We start from the raw sequence: 15,222 nt of genomic DNA on the forward strand, positions 1-15,222 counted from the left end.
GCATTGTCTACATGTGGCTCCTAGAAACCTTTTGGCCAATCCTTTTAACTGTAACTGCTACCTGGCTTGGTTGGGAGAGTGGCTCAGGAAGAAAAGAATCGTAACAGGAAATCCTCGATGTCAAAAACCATACTTCCTCAAAGAAATACCCATTCAGGATGTGGCCATTCAGGACTTCACTTGTGATGATGGTAAGAAATTTTTGCCAATTCTTTGGTGATCAGGTATGGTCTGTTCAGATGCTGTTGTGGGCAATGTATTGCATAGTTCAGTTCAACTAATAGTGGTCAAGCATCTTTTGCTTTGCTTGTTTTGTTTGTTTTAGCAACAGGGCACTTACTTTCTCAGGTTTCCCCTTCATATTTGAATCCACTTGATGTGTATTTCTGAATGTTTTAGATTTTTTAGTATCCAGCTTATGGTTGATACTAATCATATAGCTTCTTTTAAACTTTTCTTTATTATCCTAGGCATGCCTTTTAGAAACTACCACTTTCAAATGAATAAAACAATTAAATTATAAATTAGAAGTTTTAGTAAATCTAACAAAAATATTTTTCACTTTTTAATGCTCTTTCTACATCGTTTTGTTTGATTCTCATGATAGCCCTGCAAGGTAGGTGTACCAGGTTTTACTGTTATTGCTAGTGAACAGATAACTAATTTGTACTCTGTATTTTAAAGTGAGGGATCCATGAAATTTTTGCTACAAATTCTAAATAATTTATCACTTTATGTCTCTTCATGCCTGTCTTTTTATAATTTGTCTGCAGTTCAGTTTACATTTACATGTTTGAATTGAAAATATAATGTCTTTAAACAACAAAACAACCATTATGATTACATTGATAATTATGATAAAAATTTATAAATTGTAGACTATTTTCTGGAATTCTTCCCTAGGCAGTCTGAAAGCAATGCTGTTTAGAACTTATCCTATCAATTTTTAAATATTTAGTGCTCTAAAAATAAGTGATCATATAGCTCATGACTCTTATGGGTTAAGTTAATTCATCCCTGCTAGCACCTTCAAAACCACAAATCTGAGATTTTATGTATTTCCTCTGCTATCTAGGAAATGATGACAATAGTTGCTCCCCACTATCTCGCTGTCCTGCGGAGTGTACTTGTTTGGATACCGTCGTCCGATGCAGCAACAAGGGCTTGAAGATCTTACCGAAAGGTATTCCAAGAGATGTCACAGAGTTGTAAGTAGAGCTTGTCTTTCTTTTTCCTTGACAATCAATGTTTTACACACCCAAAGGAATATAAACAAAACAAAAATCTTTAGAATTATATTTGCAAATGACATCCTGTGGGCAGTTAAATATTATGATCTAAAACCGTTAACAAATAATACAAAAGCTAGTCCAGGGAAACTTGGGAATTCCTGGTTGTGTGAGTTTCTCTCTTTTGCACTGTAGGATTTCTCAGTGCCTTTATCATGCTAAGGTGTACTATGAAGCTCAAAGAGATAATAATAATCAAATGTAGGATAGCTCCCACACTTATCTATGTCTCCAGTTATTTTCTCATGGAGTATCTTATATACACTGTGGGAAATGCTGTGTCTTGAGTTTATTTACAAAGTCTAGGATGTTCCATATGGCAGATATTTCTTTAGCTCTACCACCCCTGGGAGAAATAATTATCTGGAATGTGAAAGAAACTGGCATAATCCTTGCCCTTAAAAAGATATACTGCTTTTTGGTACTTGAGTCAAAGTTCCTAAGATTCGAAAGGGCACAGGACCAATTATCTGTGACATTTTCATAACCAATATTTAACCACAAATTACATGAGCAGTATACAGATGTCTAGGCCTTCAGCATTGCACATACTCCCCTGGCTGCCTCGTGCTGCATATGTAGAATGGAATAAATCAGAGAAAAAGCTGCTAGAATAATGATGCATGCATGCCCTGTTCATTTTATTTCTTTATCTCTAAATTAATACCTTGTTCTGGATGTGATTGGTATTAATACAATTAAGTCATTTTGCTTCTGTTAATTTTTTGTCTGTGTGAAACCATGGAATGACAATAATTTAAGTACAGATGTAACTTATGCAGATGTGTACTTGTAATTTATGCAGAAGCCAACACATATTCCAAACGAGCAGACTTGATAAACTTTTGGCAGTGTCCATCTTCGATAATGAGGTTCAAGAATATGCCACTATGTCACTTCAGTTTGTTAAGGTTCTTATTTCAAATTGTGCAGCTCTTTGAATCTACTTTGGTTCTGAATGGAGCACTCACAGAAAGAAGGCACAATCATAGCATCTGTGCACAAGACGTTCCTCTTAGGTTCGAAATGCTGTAAAATGTTCAGTCCCTCTCTTACTACCAACTGTAAACATTGTTTTATATGTACTGTGCAATTAAACACTTAATTCTTATCTTAATATGTTTGTATTTAAGATGATCACATGGGCCCCTTAACCTTCCTCTGAGGGGGAGGCAAGATCCCTATAGAGTATTCTATAGGCAAAACATTGATTTTTAGGAATATCTTAACGGGTAGCATATACTCAGGCCACCTGTAATATTAAGTCCCTTCTGCTGTTTTAACTGGCCTATACCTTCGTCTTTTTACTAGATTTTCATTTAAGAATCCTAAGCCTTCCTTATTACGGTCCTTCAGACAAAATGCTTGATTCACATCCTATCTATGCTATCTATGTGCTTCTTCAACAATCCAAAAAATTGAATTTTCCATCTATTGTACTACATATTATTTAAAAAGCAGTCTTTTCTTCTAAACAAAGTAAGTCATGAGAGATGAGATGAGAAAAATATTAACTCATCTTTTTTTAATTCAAATTTTACATCCCAGAGAAATTATTCTTAGAACCTTACCAAGTCAGCAGAATCCATGTCACCAGTAATGTGTAGGTGTGTATTAGAAAAGTATCTATATGTATTCAACTATTAAAGATTTGGGGGGGAAATAGTATTATTGGTAGACCAGTTTTGAACAAATAGTATCCATTATTTTTAATAAGCTCCATGTAACTTCCCTCTTAGATTGTTTTACATATAAATATTCACAGTACATGTTTTAATCTTTTTAACTTGCTGTGATGCTTTCTGGAATAAAAGGAAAAAACTGAACTATACGGGATGATACTTCCCTCTAGTGGTGGTAAGAAAAACTAACTAACGGAAAGAAAACAGAGCAGTCAAAAAAATGATATGAAGTCAGAAAATTTGAGTAGGCATAAGGAGTCATAACATATGCTCAACTTTTAACCCAGCATTTATTACATATTTTTGAAAACTCATCCATATGACTTTTTATTTTTTAAAAATTAGAAATAGATTGTCATCTTAGGCAACTTCTCAGCTACTTTTCTATCCAGAAGAAAATGCCATCCTCAACCTGGAATGTTAAGATGGACCAAAACACGGGGATAGAAAAGGACCATATGTTCAATGAGCCAGAATTGTTTGTGGACACATAGGTAGCCAGATGGTACCAGTTGTTGAAAGACACGTGTGTTCTTCACTATCTGTATTCTAGAAAAGGACAGCCTTGGGAGGAGATGAAATCTATTTTTCCTTTTGTGACATCATAGATATAACTTCAAGAATTCTGTTATTTTTGTATCTTTCCAGTTAGCCCAAAGCCTATCTATTTTCTGGTTATTTTTCTATCTCTAATAAAAAAAGGAAAATTTATATATGGTTATTTGATTATTACATTCACATATATATGCTGTATTTGTACACTTGATACATTTGTGAATTTCATGAAACCTCCTGAAATGATAATCAAAAAACAAACCTATGGTGGTTAAAAAGTGTTTTTCAACTTAAACCTAATTATGTTCAACTCTCCAAATATTTCCTTAAAAGTGTCCATTGTTATTCTAAGCGTATTGACACATGTTAAGACAGTAAAGAATGGTTTTGGCCACAGTAGCAAGGTTTTGAGTAGTTAATGAATTTCATGGTATTGTCTCCACACAAACACAAGCAAGCTTGAGGCTGACTAAAAATATGGTTGAATGAATGAACCTCCAATCTAACACAGAGATAGCTAAATGCCTTGTTGGATAAACCACAAAGAACTGGACTCACAAGTCTCTTCTTGGTTTTGTAATTTAGCCTTAGTGATTCACAAAGAATTCTGCTGGATTGGACAACTGCACAACTGTATTTTTCCCCCTTGTCTTCTCGCAAATAATGTTTCAAACCTGCAACGTAACATCTTAAAGTAAAAATTTCCAAGTGGTTCCTTGCCTCACTTAGGGCTGATATATTGTTCACTTATTTTATGATAGGCCGTCATTAATTTGTAAGATGATAATATCGTAACCTTGTTTTTAGGTATCTGGATGGAAACCAATTTACACTGGTTCCCAGGGAGCTCTCTAACTACAAACATTTGACGCTTATGTGAGTAACATACTGTATTTTCCTGTCTCTGGCTATTCCATCTCGTGAAAATGGGGCTGGCAAGGGGCAGAAGATTTAGTGAATCTTTCAGATAATATAGATCATTTACAGTTAGATGCTTTCCTCCGTGATCATTGTGGTTCTGGATCACCAGCTACATCTTCATTGAATATCAATCAGGCAATGGAATGTCTTAAAGAAAGGTCCTCCTCTGTTCATGAAAGCACAAATACCATACAATCTAAGAAGTCAGAATTATAAAAATGCAGTAAAATTTGATACTTTCTTGAAAATGAACATGGGTGATTTTATGACAAGCCAAGGAAAGAAAAACAAAAAGCAAAGTCTTTTTTTTTTTTTTTTTGAGTTGGAGTCTCACTCTGTCGCCCAGACTGGAATGCAGTGGCCGCTCCCGGCCACCGCAGCCTCAGCCTCGACCTGCTGGGCTCCGGCCATCCTTCCACCTCAGCCTTCCAAGTAACCGGAATTACAGGCATGCGCTACCACGCCCGGCTGATTTTTTTATTTATTGTAGAGATGAGGTCTCGCTGCCCAGGCGGGTCTCAAAACCGCGGGCTCAGGCAATTCACTCACCTCAGCCTCCCAAAGGCGCGGGATTACAGGCTGAACCACCGAGCCCGGCTTAAAATCTTTATTATTTTAAGCAAAAGATGGTCGATGGTAATAACTTTATTCGGAATATATTATAAATTTGGTTTATTATGTTTGAGTTTCTTATATAAAGCATTATTGAGTTATGGACTCCAAGTATTAAAATGTATTTTATAAAATCCATATATATCTATTTTGCAAATATTCCAAACCTGAGAAAGACTGACATCTTGAGCATAAAAGTCAACATACTGATTTTTTTTTCTATTTGGCCTGATATCTAAAATAATATTTTTTCATTAATGTAGACAAATTTTGACCATGTTTAAGTTGCCAATACACAAAGATATTTCAGTATTCAAACTATGATCTGATTATATGTATAGTGTTTCAAAATGGCTATAATCTTGTTATATATAATATCACTCTTTTAGAATAAGCTTGTTGGTAACTGAGAAAACTTTTCACAACACACACACACACAAAAATCAGGAAAACAATAGCAAAATGGAAAATACCTTATATTAATTTAAGTCTATCTGATTTTAGTGTAAATATATCTAACTTAAGAGGCAGATTGATAGTGTTCCTAGAATAAGGACTTTAAAAAATGAATCCTGGAGACCTAAATAGCAGAAAATATTGCATGCCCTGATGTAAGCTCTAGGCTCATTGAAACTAGCTAAAATACTATCAAACACTTAATTTTCCCAAAAATTGTGGGAAAATCAAACACTTTATTGAAGGATAGATGATTAAATTAAAAAGAATATCCTCAAAGATGTCTTATTCTGCTTCTAGTTACTTATTTGATAGCAGCAAGAACTGATTACATGTATTTTGTTCTGTTAAATAAACCATTAAATTGCTGCAATTTTCAAAGGTTCACTTTAGCAGAATTGGGTCATTTGTGGGATAGCATGTGATTATTTACAGCCAGTTAAAAATGAAAGATGAAGATTTGAGGATCCAGAAATGGTTTCACCAGTACCTCATTAAACAACTCTAGGCCAGTAACTCTGCTATTATAGATACATTTATTTTAAAATTTAGCTGTAGTACTTCAGGAGCTAAAAACATGAATTATAAATGTCCTAAAATATTTCTATTAGTTTTACAATTTTATGGGTCCATTTTACACATAAAAATATGTGGATATTTTAGTAAAGGATGAGGCAATCTTTACCTTTTTTGACTTCCTTTTATTCATATTTTGCTTCAGAAAAAATTAGGGAATATATATAGTGACTATACATATAATATGAATAAAGTTCATAGAATACAAATTACATATAAATTGCCACCCATAGTACAAACTACATTTATAACTAGCCATTTAGCATTGATAAAAATTCAACATCTCTTCCATTCACTTAATATTTATTAACCAAATATTTATTGGGGACCTCCTGTGTGCCAGTGACTCAGCCAAGGGCAGGAGCACAGGTGTTTTTAATGATAGCTTTTTTAATGTAATTATTAATCAGGGTTTCTGTCAGTTATTAAATTTGAGTACATGTATCAGTGAATATGTGTATCAATGAGGATAAAGTATGTGTATTTAATGAGACCTTCAAGCATAGAGGTTTATTTCTCCCACAAAAACTGTATCTATTACAAGTGTCCTCCAGAAAGCTCTCTGTGGAACTTCACAAGTCTTGTAGAGATAGGAGCAGAGGGGTACAGGGAAACAATCTCTAAAGTTACTGCTCTGAAGGGAGACCGGCCACTTGTGCTTACACTTCATTGGCTTAAGCAAGGCAGTGGCCACTCCTAATTTCAACAAGGTGGGGTGTCATAATTCTGAGTAATATTATAATCTACCCCAGAGTGTAATTCAGTGTTTTGTTGTTTTCAGATAATAGCTGAGTGCTAGCAATACTGCTATGACTATAAACAAGGAAACGCTTCTCTTAGAATACTAATATGTCCATTTCTGTGCTTAAGGGGTACACTATTTATTTGTTTTTCTCTTTTAGAGACTTAAGTAACAACAGGATAAGCACTCTTTCTAATCAGAGCTTCAGCAACATGACCCAGCTCCTCACTTTGTGAGTGTCAAAATGTGGTACAGAGTATTTATTAATTCACTAGATAAAATGCTTTTTCTAGATGCTGGACATTTCTGTGAACAAGACAGAGTATCTACCCTCAAGGAGTATTTCTATTAGCATAAATAGACAAAAACTCAATATAGAAACTAGTGCAGATATTGCAAAATATGTTGGGGGTCAGTAAAAGAAACAAAGAATAATGTATATTTATGGTGGGCTTAGGGAACTCCTTCAGAGAGGGAAAAGACACCTTGGGGAGGGTATGTTTGAAACCACAACACTGGGAGGGAAGCATTCTAGATTGTTGTTAAGGAAGTCAATATTTTGTGTTAGGGAGACAACACAAACACCGCAAATGTATTGGGTATAAACACTGTCAGTTTATAAGATGTTCAGATAGCTATTTTCTTAACTGCTTTGTTTTGAAAATGACATTGGCTATTTTGGGATTCTTGAATAAAGCCAATTTGAATGTGTATGCTTTCAGAATTCTTAGTTACAACCGTCTGAGATGTATTCCTCCTCGAACCTTTGATGGATTGAAGTCTCTTCGATTACTGTAAGCATCTTATATAAAACAAAATACCTCCTTTTTCAGGGATCTAAGTTTGGGGTTGTAAAAAAGACAACATTAGAACATGATTGAACTTCTTTGTTGATTCTCGACTATTTTATGACATTTTCATTAAGGTTTACTATAAATATAGAAATGGAAAAAATATCTTACTGTGTCACTGTCAACACCTTTGGTCTGGACAACATAACTTTCTCTTTTGCAATACTTACTGTTGTTATAGTAATTTATTTGATTATTTTAAAATATTAAGATATATGGCTGGGCATGGTGGCTTATGCCTATGATCCTAGCACTTTGAGAGACAGGTGAGAGGATTGCCTGAGCCAAGGGCTTGAGACCAGCCTGCACAACTTGGCAAGACCTTGTCTCTACAAGTAAAAAAAAAAAAAATTACCCAGGTATAGAGGCATGTGCTTGTAATTCCAGCTACTTGGAAGGTATCGCCTTAGCCCAGTAGGTTGAGGATGCAGTAACCATGATAGTGCCTGACTGATAGAGTGAGACTCTGAATCAAAATAGATAAATAAATAAATAGTTAAATAAATAAAGTTTTATGTAACTCAAAAAAATTTTGAAATACATATAGGAAAATGTAATTCTTTAGAAATTGCATAGTACATGAAAACATTTTTACTATAAAAATGTACTTTAAAGGATGTGAAATAAAGCATGTTCCTCAATCTCACTTTCTTACCTCAGCATTAGCAGTTAAAACAGCTTGATGTGCTCTTCTGATTTGTTTTCATATGCATTTGTTTTTATACATAAATATATGTGTGCCCCCAGCTATCTATCTTTTAAAAGCTACAAATAGGGTCCGTTCTTGTTCTGACATTGGCTATTTTTATTAAACATGTGCTTTTGATATTTTCATTCTATCATTTAGACATATGACTCATTGTTTAACTGGTGCAAAGTTATTATTTAATTATCTGCATCTTTACTGTAATTTGATTTCGTTACGAATTTTCATGAGTTCTATACAGTATTCTGATGAACATCCTGTACTTTTACCTTGGTGCAAATGTGCTAGAATTTCAGCAATGATGTAGGGTGGGAAGTTTCAGTCAGGTATATTGGGAGGATACAAAAGCAATTATCACGGTGTCCCTCAAATATGATCTTGTCAATTTACAAATTCATTTTTCCAACAACAGTTGAGTAGAATACCTTTTTTCAAAACACTTGTGCGAACGTTGAATCTTATTAGTCCTTTTATTTTTGCTTTTATGACAGATTGAAAATTATTTTCTATTCCTGTTTTGATTTGCATTTCCAATTACTGAGGCATTTGAATGTATTTTGTGTATTGAGCATTTGTGCTTCTTATTCTAATAAGCCTGATCATATTATTCCCCCATTTTTCTCTTAGGTATTTTGTCTTTACCTTATTAATGTAGATGTCTTTATGTGTTCACTACATGACCCTGGGCTTGTAGGTCTTTTTAGAAAGGAATTAATCCTTTTATCGTATATAAATTACAAGTATTTCTCATTCTGTTTCTTGTATGAAATTTTTTATTAGATGGATGTATATTATGTTGTCAAAAATTTAGCATTCTCTTCTCTTATGGTTTCTGGGTTTTATATTGTGCTTTTGAAAGCCTTCTCCCATGTTTATAAAATAAGAGCTCGTAAATATTTTCTTTTAGTGCACTTTTAATTTTTACATTTTATTTTGTATATAATATGTTAGGTATAAGCTCTCTTTCTGGTTTCTCAAATAGATACCCAGTTGTATCAAAACCATTGAATAGTGCATCTTTTCAGCACTGACATGAAATGCTTGTTATAAACTTATGTCCATGAGACTTTTTTTTGAACTCTCTGAAATGGGGAAAATTTATTAATTTTTTTCTTGCTTTTAGTTCTCTACATGGAAATGACATTGCTGTCGTGCCTGAAGGTGCTTTCAATGATCTTTCTGCATTATCACACCTGTGAGTACCTATTTCATGAATGTAGTTTAGGGTCACATTCTCCTTAATGAGTTTGGGGCAGTCCTCTGCCACTTCTTTAATTGTAACATCATAAGACGTGTTTGGTGTCATCTTTAAATAAAATGTGAATATTTTCAGCCTGGATAGTATGCCTTCTAGAATAGGGGTCCCCAACCTGCGGGTCATGGACCAGTCCCAGTCTGTGGACCAGTCCACAGCCTGTTAAGAACAGGGCCACACTGCAGGAGGTAAGCAGCATGTGAGCGAGTGAAGCTTCATCTGTATTTACAGCAGCTCCCATTACTCACATTACTGCCTGTGGTCCACATCATGTCAGATCAGTGGCGGCATTCGATTTTCATAGGAATGCAAACCCTGTTGTGAACTGCACATGTGAGGGATCTGGGCTGCACACTCCTTATGGGAATCTAATGCCTGATGATCTGAGGTGGAGCTGAGGCAGTGATGCTGGCACTATCTCCCTTCACTCTCAGATAGGACCTTTTGGTTGCAGGAAAACAAGCTCAGGATTCTCACTGTTTCTGCATTATAATGAGTTGTATAATTATCTCATTATCTATTACAATGTAATAATATAAATTAAGTGAACCATAAATGTAATGCTCTCAAATCATCCCCAGACCATCCTTTCTCTCCCCAGTCCATAGAAAAATTACCTTCACAAAACCAGTCCCTGATGCCAAAAAGGTTGTTCTAGAAGGTAGTTTACTTTTTCTTCCTGGCTCTTATTTCCCATCAGTTGAGTTCTCTTCACTTAACTAAGAGTGTCTCTTCGAAAAATTTCTCCCCAACTGGTACTAGCCTTATGCCTTTTTTTTCTCATTATTCTCTGATTCTAGACTATTAGTTTCCCTTCTATTCAATCTGTCCCAACAGTGCTTTTCCAAGTCACATTCCAAGTATCACCTTCTCCATGAAGCCTATTCTGATTTGCTCAGATTGGATGCATTTACTTAGCAAATATTATGCAGCATCAACTATCACATTAAGCAAAAGTAAAATTGCATGGTTCAAGACATTATAGTCTGGTTGTGAGACGCAGCCAATTCCTTATATTGAGAGAAGTTTTTTTTTCTTTGTTTTTTCTATCATAGTAACCTGTTTGTATTTCCATAGTTTTTTTAAGTACAATGAAATAATTTAATACATATGTGATAGTTAGAGTTAAATAAAAAACTCACTTGAGCCAAATTTCATTATCACTAGGCATAATATTAAGACTGTGCAAACTTTCAGGGAAGTTTAGGGAGCAGCCCTAAGCTCCAAAGCCTCCTTGGGCGATGTTGAGTCTGGTGGCACCTGGTGGCAGTAATTTGCTTCAGCCTATCAATGTCAGTTGAACTCCAGTTCTCTGAGAGAAGTTACCTGCTATATCTTCTCCTAGCTTTGCAACTTTTTTCAAAACCTTCAAACTCCAAGAAGATAAGACGTTTATAAAATTTAAAAAGAGGGATGGTTGTAGAATAGCTTCCAATAGTCAGTTGCATCACATCTGAGTTTGCCTTATAGTGTCTATGGTATTAATATGGGTTTTTGTACAGTCATCTGTCGGACTGGTGCCTACTATTAGTATTCCTTCCACTGAACTACCAGGTCCTTGAGGCAAGACCTCTGCTTTTTCTCTTTGAGTCCCATCACCCACCTCCAAGTTGACCTCAGGGCCACTCCTTTACAAACTCCATGCCTGCCATGTGCAGGAGGTACAATTAGAATGAAGCTCCTAGATCAGGGAGGCAGGGCTGCAGTACTGTCTGATAGATAAGGTCACATAAAGGAGGAAGTGGCCATTCTGCTAGTGTCAGGGACATGGATCAGAAGACGTTGCAGAGAAAGGATTCTGCTTGAGCTGAGCAAAACTTTCCTTTAAGTGAGGACACTGCCCCCCACAAGCAATTTGAATCCTGTGTCATGTACCCTGTTCTGCCTTGTATTTCATTCATGCACTTGCCTTTTACTTCCTAGATACAAAGAGCTCTGCTTTATTCACTTTTTCCACTTTCTCTCCTGTCATAGTTTGGACTTGGCAGATGTCAGTGGAGATGAGATCACATGACTCAAAACCATTATTTTGGCCCCTTTAATATGAAGGGTTTGAATCTGACATACATGTGAGCACAACACTCACTGTATTCCAATTCTTAGAGTTGGGCACTAAAACTGGTAAAATATAAAATTTTATAATTTTACAAATATATTTTGGGGGTTGCCTAAAAAAGAGCAGGATTAATTATGCTTAAAATATGGATCTAGAAATATTACTAACCAGAAAATTTAAATATAAATCAGAACTAATCAGTTTGTTTTTGTTTTTATTTTTGAGTTGGAGTCTCACTCTGTCGCCCAGACTGGAGTGCAGTGGCCGCTCCCGGCCACCTCAGCCTCAACCTGCTGGGCTCCGGCAATCCTTCCACCTCAGCCTTCCGAGTAGCCGGAATTACAGGCATGCGCTACCACGCCCGGCTGATTTTTTGATTTATTGTAGAGATGAGGTCTCGCTGCCTAGGCGGGTCTCGAACCCGCGGGCTCAGGCAATCCACTCACATCAGCCTTCCAAAGGCGCGGGATTACAGGCTGAGCCACCGAGTCCGGCTTACTAATCAGTTTTTAAATGCTACTATTTATGCCCAATCTTGACAAACTTCTCTAGTCCCAGTCTCCTAATCTGCAAAGTGGATTGTTAATAATACTGACCTCATAAAATTACTATTCAGGATAAAATGAGGTAATCCGTGCAAATGGCTTAGCCCAGCTCCTGTATATGGTACCACTGCAATAAATGTTATCTATTATCTTGATTACTTTCCTATTATTGCTCTACATATGTGAATAGGGCCCATGAAATGAAAGACTTTGCAGAAGGACTCTAGGCATCCTTAGTGTTTAGTATTGTTAGTATTGTTAGTTTTCTTATCTCTGTGCCTTTGTCCCTTACCTGGAACTTCCTTTCAAATCTTTTCCATCTGCTCAACTCTACCTGTCCCACATCTTGGAAACTTTTAACCACCAGGTCCCCCAGAAAAGTTTTGTTTGTTCAATCATCTTATAAATACCTCTGCTATAGCACATCTCATGAAAATCCTTTGTGCCTATAAGTATATGCTGGTCTCTTCTGCGAGAGGAGTTCTTTGGAGGTAAGAATAATGTGTTATGCATATTTCGGTCTGTAGAAACTTGCATAGTGATCGAGTCTTTAGTAAATATTTGGTGAATGAAGGAAGTGTCCTTGCACTTAGGTGTGCTTACCCATCTCTGTAAATATAAGGAGAACTTCTAAAGCACAGACGTGTTAACACCAGTGACAACTCACTAAATCCCAGATGCACATCAATCAGGAAAATGGGGAATTGCAAGTGTCTCTATTTTCTGCTAAATTGCTATTTTCAAAAAATTTTATACTATAGGGATTTTCTACTGAGCATCAGTTTGAATTCTGTTCCCTTAGGAAATAACAATACTTCCATACTTGTGTGTGTATGTATGTGTGTGTGTGCTTCTGTGGTGTTGTTTTTCCAGAGCAATTGGAGCCAACCCTCTTTACTGTGATTGTAACATGCAGTGGTTGTCCGACTGGGTGAAGTCGGAATATAAAGAGCCTGGAATTGCCCGCTGTGCTGGTCCTGGAGAAATGGCAGATAAACTATTACTCACAACTCCCTCCAAAAAATTCACATGCCAAGGTATTGTTTTCAATCATTTGTACTTCTTTTCAAAAATTACTATATTAAGTCAGAAGGAAAAACAGACAACAATTTGCCACTTGACTACAAAGGTATAATCGAAAAGCCCAATAAAGAATTACGTTTCCCCCCTGTGCTTGCACAAGACAAGTTGCCTGAGGTGCCCAAGGAAAGAATTCAGTTTTCAAATAAGTCTCAGAAATAGTCCTATGGAAATGACCAAGTTTTCTTGAAAATGTATTAAAAAATGCAGAGTACACAGTGTGTGGAAATTACTTTAATGACCTCTAACAAATAAAATGCTTTGCTTTTGCCTTGTCTGAACATGTGCCCTGCTCCTAGGGCTGCCAGGGCCCTGTGGCTTCCTCGTCCCAGGTAAGGAGAAACAGGCCTTCCTGAGTGATCAGCCCAAACCTTCAGACTCACCTCATGTGCTGCAGACTTCCCGTATTGATGTTCCTGTTTTTTGCTGTGTCCCTTTCCTTTCCCTGTGTTTTATGTATTTGTGAGTTCTAAATGGTGTCTTAACAACAAATACCATTTTATTCTTTTATTATAAGAACAAAACACATCCATTATAGGAAGTCTAAATAGGAAAATGTAAACAATAAAAAACAACTATTTTTTTTCTGCAAGAAGAAATAAAATTAACCATTGATCACAATACCTAGAGATAACCACTACCAAACTTGTTTAGTATCTATTTCCACTTATGGTAGTCAAACATATGGATGTGTGTTTCTGACAAAAAAGTCAGATTACATACCTTTCAAGAGAGCTACTCATAATATTAGACGGAAAATATTATGAATGTGTGCCCTGCTCCTAGGGCTGCCAGGGCCCTGTGGCTTCCTTGTCCCAGGTAAGGAGAAACAAGCCTTCTATTATACTTAGATTACATACCTTTCAAGAGAGCTACTCATAATATTAGATGGAAAATAAAAATTCTTAGAAATTCTAAATGTATAATCATAAAAAGACTTATTTACTTTTTTTTTAATTCTACCATGCAGAACTAAATTCCAGGTGCTGTCAGCATAGAGAAGTTTATGGTATGGTCTTGCCTTCCAAGACTTGACAGCTAAACTGAAAAGATAAACTTTCAACACTTAAACGTTTATGTAGGAAAAACATATTTAAGTAGATAATACTGTGCAGCGGGTCACAGTGTGAACTCTGAAGCCCAGCCTGACTGGGGCTAAAGCACAATTTTACTTTTCAGTACTTGGGTAACTAGTTTAGTCAGTTAACCAGTCTGTGCCTCAGTTTCCTCATGTGTAAACAAGAATGATGATACTAACACTCTGAAAAGGTTTTACTAAAATTAGATGAGTTAATATATGTAAAATGCATGCTTCATACACAGTAGTGTTCAATATAAGTTAGTTGCTGATTGTATTGTTATAATATTTCAAAACACCAAAGAAGATGATCCGAGCCACTCCATGATTTTTTTTTTAAAAGAATTTTCAAAAACTATGCATTCCATAAACGTGTTTAAGTTAGTATCCAAGCTTTTTTTTTTAAATGTAGAGTCCAGTTTGGGATTAGGTATACAAGTAGTCTTTGTATTGGCAAAAGTTGTAATTTGCAGCACATTGTAAGTGTCAACATTTTACGGCAAAACTCTGCTATTCTTTTAAATGTATTTGGTAGAATCTAAATACGAGAGCTAATTTTAAAAGACAAAAACAAGATGTTCCTTAAAATATTGCATTGTTTTTTATTTCCTTAAACTTCTATTTTTTTCTCCTTGAATGAATTCCTATTTCCATTACCTTAGAAAATTGTATCATTCTTTGCTACAAAAATAAGTATTTAATTGGGATATGAAAATGTCCTGCCACCAGAAGTCTGTATGTTTTTATATTTTTATCTGAGCTGAATTATTGCTCTTGATACAAGTGCATCTTTGCTTGAAACAGAATAATTATTTATC

General features: G+C 35.6%; 1 protein-coding gene across 4 annotated transcripts in view; it reads left to right on the plus strand.

The window, feature by feature from the left end:
• Window positions 1-15,222, plus strand: part of SLIT2 (slit guidance ligand 2) — a 387,750-nt gene that overhangs the window by 307,708 nt on the left and 64,820 nt on the right. For all 4 annotated transcript variants that reach the window (XM_008054352.2, XM_021710555.1, XM_021710556.1 and 1 more), the window contains 7 exons: window positions 25-191; window positions 1,076-1,208; window positions 4,334-4,402; window positions 6,994-7,065; window positions 7,556-7,627; window positions 9,514-9,585; window positions 13,120-13,283. In XM_008054352.2, the coding sequence (XP_008052543.1) occupies window positions 25-191; window positions 1,076-1,208; window positions 4,334-4,402; window positions 6,994-7,065; window positions 7,556-7,627; window positions 9,514-9,585; window positions 13,120-13,283 (749 nt within the window). The remainder of the gene's footprint in view (window positions 1-24; window positions 192-1,075; window positions 1,209-4,333; window positions 4,403-6,993; window positions 7,066-7,555; window positions 7,628-9,513; window positions 9,586-13,119; window positions 13,284-15,222) is intronic.

This window comes from Carlito syrichta, unplaced genomic scaffold, assembly GCF_000164805.1.
Source record: "Carlito syrichta isolate Samal-C Ts95f unplaced genomic scaffold, Tarsius_syrichta-2.0.1 Scaffold289796, whole genome shotgun sequence".
Classification (NCBI taxonomy): Eukaryota; Metazoa; Chordata; class Mammalia; order Primates; family Tarsiidae; genus Carlito; species Carlito syrichta.